This window comes from Magallana gigas, chromosome 2, assembly GCF_963853765.1.
Source record: "Magallana gigas chromosome 2, xbMagGiga1.1, whole genome shotgun sequence".
Classification (NCBI taxonomy): domain Eukaryota; kingdom Metazoa; phylum Mollusca; class Bivalvia; order Ostreida; family Ostreidae; genus Magallana; species Magallana gigas.
The window spans coordinates 46,176,376-46,182,581 of NC_088854.1; the positions used below are offsets into that span (position 1 = coordinate 46,176,376).

At 31.7% G+C, this 6,206-nt stretch overlaps 1 protein-coding gene across 1 annotated transcript; it reads left to right on the forward strand.

The window, feature by feature from the left end:
* Positions 1-85: 85 nt before the first annotated feature.
* LOC105321558 (START domain-containing protein 10) lies at positions 86-4,101 on the forward strand. The gene is made up of 6 exons (XM_011419884.4): positions 86-300; positions 792-939; positions 1,675-1,778; positions 1,967-2,084; positions 2,495-2,547; positions 3,750-4,101. Exons 1-6 carry the CDS (start codon positions 145-147, stop codon positions 3,966-3,968), a joined length of 798 nt encoding a protein of 265 aa, XP_011418186.3. The 5' UTR covers positions 86-144; the 3' UTR covers positions 3,969-4,101.
* The last annotated feature ends 2,105 nt before the right edge of the window (positions 4,102-6,206 follow it).

Sequence of the window (6,206 nt, forward strand, 5' to 3'; positions counted from 1 at the left end):
TAAAAAAATTGCAAATATTGCTACTTATTGTTCTAGTAATGTTCGAGAGATTGGTTGTCGTAAAACCGGATGTAGGCTAAAGTGAAACTTGTTTACGATAAATTTTGACAAGTCACCAGACAGACACAAGTCGGCTGAGTCGCGATGGATGTTGGGGAAGTGAGGGTGGCAGAAGATGCTGATTTTAACAGACTGAAAAGTTTGTGTGACGACACAAATGGGTGGAAGCAGGAGTACAACAAAAACAACACAACAGTGTGGACAAAAATCAACGAATTATCTGAATTTCAGATGGTCAAAGTAAGCATTTTAATCTTCTGTCAAAGTAAATATTTCATTTGTCATTTCATACACTATGATGGTTTTGAACAAATTTTTATATTTAATAAGATTTATAAATGTTGGATGTTTTTCAATGGTAATCTTGTGTTCTAATGAGAAACAAATAGGCCATTGTTTTCTATCAAATAAGGTTTTCTTTATACTTTTTTTTTGCATAATTTAGACTCAGTACAAAATAATAAACTATACCATAGTGATATTTATAATGTAAGAAGAATGTCAAAATATTTTGTTCTTTATATAACAGGGTATGAAAACAGCACTGCTGTTATTTATTTTGGGAACAGCTAACCCACTGTTTGGTAGTTTTGCTACCATTTTGTTGTCTATTGCCTTTATAGTACCCCTATTTTACTTACCAAACAGGAGTCAAATTTCATTCATTTGGGTTTACACTTTTCTGAGGAAAAAGTGCATCATTGTTATTTTTTGTCATAATTTCATTTAAGGTCAGAACAGTCTTTAAAGATATTAAACCAGAGGTACTGTATGATGTACTTCATGATCCAGACTACAGAAAGACATGGGACCACACAATGGTGGAGGGGTATGAAATCTGTGACATAAATCCAAACAATGACATTGGATACTATGCAAGTAAGTTTAATGCTCCAGTCACATCTTACCAGATAATACTTATGGACATCATACCAAAAAAAGGACAATACCAAACACAATTCCATGGTTAATTGATGAAAGTCGACCCTGGTGTTCTTTGACATAAACAAGGCAAAAAATTACTGGAAACATAGAATGAATGGTCAACCACAGATCTCACTGTTTGAGCAATGAAAAATTATTTGGAAACACTTAAAAAATCCAATGAAACATTTGCTTACATGGTACCGTCCCTTATGAGAAATAAACATGCTAAAATCTGTTTGGCAAATAAAACTGTTATTCCCTCTCTAGATACTATTGGTCAAATAAAACAGTTTATTCCCTCCCCAGATATGTATTGGTCAAATAAGAAAGGGACAAGAAATTCTAAAAGAGATGAACAGATTGAAAAATTTGCCATTTGCCAACATTCAGAGGCATTGTTCGATGAGGTGTTACTGAGCCTCTACTTAGGTCACTGTTATGCATAATTGATACATTACACTAAGATTGCTGTAAAGATATTTTTGTTTGTGTATTATAAAAGGAATGAATGATGCTAAATTTCATACCTAATTCAACTACAATTTATATATATTTTGTTACAAGAGTTTGTTCTATTTTGATAACCTGTATTAAATAATGCACCATAGAATTTGCCAAATTTAATGATACATGTACATTCAGAATTGAGTTTCTTTGTCGGAATTAATAAGATATTATTTTTCACAGTGAAGTGCCCCCCTCCTTTAAAGAATCGAGACTTTGTCACACAGCGATCATGGCTAGATTTAGGTGCAGAAAAATGTATTGTGAACCATTCTGTTAACCACAAGGTAAACAACAGAAAGAACCTATTAGAAGCAACTCATGATTTCTAATTTATAAATAGTTTGTTGATAAAAAAAAAAGCAACATTACAGTTATATATGCAGATAATGCTGAGAATTTTCATTTACTTATTAAAATGACATGAGTTACTTTGAAAATGAAAGAAATTACAGAAAGATTTGATTTTTGACAGAGCATGCCAATTCGGAAGGGATACGTACGAGGTATATCGTACGTTACAGGTTATCTTATACGGGAGCAGGGACCACATAAATGTCAATTTACGTATGTCTCGCAGTCAGATCCTCGAGGTAAATTTACACTCCATCAGCCAATTACTACTGTTCACATAAAAAAATACAATGTACAACAGGTGAATGAACCATATTAGGGATAGGCTGACCGATTATATAAGTATCAGTAATCATTTATTCAGAGATCCTGAATATTTATTCTTATTCATGTAGATTTATTCCAAACATATTCATTCATGTTGCATACTTACGGTAATTACAGACTTTTTTTAATCAACTTCCTCTATGATCTTCATAAATACAAAATTATTTTGAAAAATTTATGAAATCAAATAATTTATATATTAAACATAAGTAATTTTATGTTATATACTTCCTTTTAAAGGCTGATACATATCGATCAAGCTGATAGTAAATCTGTTTTATACTACATGTAATTGCATTGATGGTACCTTTATTTTTTAAAGGAAAACTTCCAGCATGGGTTGTGAACAAAGCTACACAATATTTAGCACCTAAAGTAAGTACTGAAAACTTTTATTATTTAACTTGCTGAAAAAAGTAATAAAAGAATATTGTACTCAGTCATAAATATGCTTAATCACAGGTCAGGGGAACATTTTATATGAACTGTTTTAAACAATGTCATTGATTATTAATTTCATATTATACTTTTATACCCTACCTACCTACCTAGTCCTTGCTATGCCTGGGAGCACATAGGGCAAGAACTAGACTCCTCCACTTGTCTCTGTCTTGAGCCACCTTCTCCAGTTCTCCCCACGTAAAGAACTATATATGATATGAGTTGAATTTGGCCCCCATAATTCGCCATTTTTTAAAGTGTTTCGGGAACTATAAAATATTATGTTAATTTTTAGAAGAGTTGATATAAAATATATTTTTCGCCTATTTGTTTGATTTATTTGCACTCACTTGCAGTATATGACGTCAGAAGTGACGCTATTTCTATAATTCAATCAAAATCAGTCAATTTGAAAATTGACATTTTCCCCATCTTTTAACAAATGGGAAATATAGAGTGCATGCTTGAACAAGGAAAAATTTTTTGTCAGTTATTAGTCTTGGGTAGTTACATCTCTGATTAAATTTTTTTGTTTGTTCAAGCATGCGCTTTATGTTTCCTGAAAGGAAAACTGCTCGAAAACAAGCCGTTTTATGCTAAAATTGCAAAAATGGCGGGAAAAGGTTGTCTTTATGATATCAGTTTTCTAAATTGTGGGCACTTGAATCAAAATGAGCATAGTGTAAAAATATCACATATATATCTGTATAAAGAAAACAAAGAATTACAGTAAAATGATGATGTTCATTTAAGGGGGCCATTTTAGGCCCATATCATATATAGTCCTTTGTGTTCCTTCATTTCTTTTTCCACGGTCCTTCTCCAGGTGTTCTTGGGTCGACCGGGTTTCCTTTATACTTCTATAAGTTGTAAATTAAAACTTGGTTGCAGCATGCAAGCAGATTCATAATTACTGCAAAGTCAGTTTCATTTCCTTAATCGAAAAATTGTGATATATACTTATTGAACATAAATAATTATAGTTATATCAAATCAACATCATCTCTGGTGGTTCCCTATAGCCATGTTTGACTGTATAAAGTAGCAGTGTTACTGTATACTCTATGGTATTAAGTATGAAAAAGTAGTAAGAAACATTAATAGTTTATTGTGTGATATTGACTTGTGCTCTGCAGGTCATCTCTCGGATATACAAAGCCTGCCAGAATTACAGTACCTGGAAGTCCTCACACAACCCCGGACACAAACCCTGGCTGTACCCTGAACAGATGACACTGCCACGGCTAGATCTCCAGGATATACAGGCAGAGTGTGAATTCACTTCCAACGAATCGCTGGACGAAAGCAACGTCAAGGAGGAAGATATAGACAAGGGTTATGTAGATGAGATATGATGGAGTGTTGTATATTTTTCTGGACCAAGTAGGGACGGGGGTGGGGGTGGGGGTTTTGGCTGTGATGGGACAGTCTACCAGTAAACATGTTTAAATAGACACCACTATCACTTTTGCTCATTATTATGAGAAAGTTTGTCATGGGTTTGTACATTCCAAATACTAAATAAGAATGGCATATATTTACAGATGTATTGTGGTATTTATAGCAAATAAATTAAGTTTCTAAGAAGCTGTGAAACAAAATACACATGCATTACATTTGATTTTTATCCAACAGGTTGTTATATTAAAAAATTTACAAATGTATTTATGCTGCAAAGTATGCAAAGAGGATTTAATAATTGATGTCCATTCCATTTATAAAAAGTTCTTTATCTGATGATATATCTTACATTTTTGTATTTATAAACTACACTCAGCAAAGTATTATGCTGTTTTCTTTCACAAAAAACTGTTGTACTATATATATTAATTATTGTCAAAATGTCAGGACAGTTTCATTAAGCTCTGTTCATTTTGTATGGAACACCTGAGAAGGTGTTTATGCACAGCAATTTTATGTATAGTTCCAATTGCACAATGAGTGTATTTAAAATTATAGATAACCACCCATAGAAAAAAATCTGTAACCATTTCATTGAATTATAAACGAAATATATCTAGTTAGATAAAATGCACACTTTGCTCTCATGTAGAAATTAGTTAACACATCTACTGGTAGTTATCTCTCTGTATATTTCTGTATTCTATAGCAAAATATTTTTGAAACCTTTATCATAGCAAATAGGCTATATGCTTCTAAAGCCCTTGATTTATTTTAGGTGAGAAAGAATGGATTTCAATGTAGCTCTCTCAATGAAAGATGGTAAACCCATGTTCTTTCCCATTTTCAGACTGTCGGTAAATTATTAAATGCATTTTTGTTTCAAGCTTATTTGTCGTGTGTTTTGTGCCAAATTTGCAAAATTTGCTAACGAAAACAGCTGTGACTATGTTTAACATATGCTAGTATTATTGTATTTGTTGTTTTCCATAGAATACAGGTGATTTTTAAGGTTATTTTTTCAGTCTGTCTCCTTACAAAAAATATAGTGCAACAGAATGAATGATTGGAAGGGAATATGATGATGTTCATTTTCTATAACTTAATTGTGTTTACTGTACATGAACTATTTCAGTTGCCCAGAACCTTTGTGCTTGATGCTTTGCTAAACAAGTTCTGCGTCTAAGTTCCCACTTATTGTCAAATTCCACTTGGGATTTTAACACAACATTAAAAGGGTGCTGGCAATTCTACATTACTTTAAACATTTTTCTTTGATATACAGTATATATTTATTTTAATTTATTGGTGAGGCATTACTTTTGTATGTTTATGTATGATTTGAGCTGGAAAAATGTTGAAAGTTTTATTGGTTGTCTCCAATCTTTGTAATGGATTCTGTCAAAATCTGTGCAATATTACAGCTGACCTCATGACAAAGATCATTCAAACTTACTGGGTACCTTTATATTATATACATGTATACATACACAAAATATAAGCCCAAAATACAATGTAATTGTATATGTTTTTTGTTAAACATTGTCTTGTGGTAAAATGACTTGGATTATTTGGCTGACTGTAGCTAATTTACACGTATATATACGAGTACATTACACACTGTATGTGTTCATATGCTGCAATGTATAAATTTGAGATTCTATTTGAACGAGCTTTGGTGAAAAAGAAGTTATATTACCGTACATTAAGATACATAAGTTGATATATTTTTGTTCAAAATTAAGAAAGTTTGTAATGTGTTTATTGTGCACAATTGTGAATCTGTAAGCTAGTCATGTTATATTTCTGTTCGTTTTACTTGTCTGGTTACAGCAGCTTCAAGCTTTCACTGTCTCTTGAAATGTTTACACTACCAGAGATGCCTTAATTTATGTCGATTGATTTTATGGTGTTTTCCAATGCAAACTGAAAATTATAATTCTTCATCATCAAAAATCTTTTCAATTTTGAATTATTTAAAAAGAAATTTTCAAAGAATTCTTTTAATAACAAGGTGTTCATATTTCTTCTAATATCTCAGGTCAGTTTGTATAAAATAATGTTTCACAAATTTGTGGCAAGGTATTTCACAATTTGTACCTCAGTTGTTGAATATTTATATAAGAGATTAAAAATGTTACAATTTTCTCATGCCCTGTGCAAGTATTTTACTATTTATTTTTGTCTGTCTT

Bases quoted from the DNA above. Each gene is read 5' to 3' on its own strand.
- LOC105321558 (XM_011419884.4), top strand. From the start codon at position 145: ATGGATGTTGGGGAAGTGAGGGTGGCAGAAGATGCTGATTTTAACAGA. The intron at 940-1,674 runs GTAAGTTTAATG...TATTTTTCACAG, and splicing joins TGACATTGGATACTATGCAA to TGAAGTGCCCCCCTCCTTTA. The intron at 1,779-1,966 runs GTAAACAACAGA...GATTTTTGACAG, and splicing joins ACCATTCTGTTAACCACAAG to AGCATGCCAATTCGGAAGGG.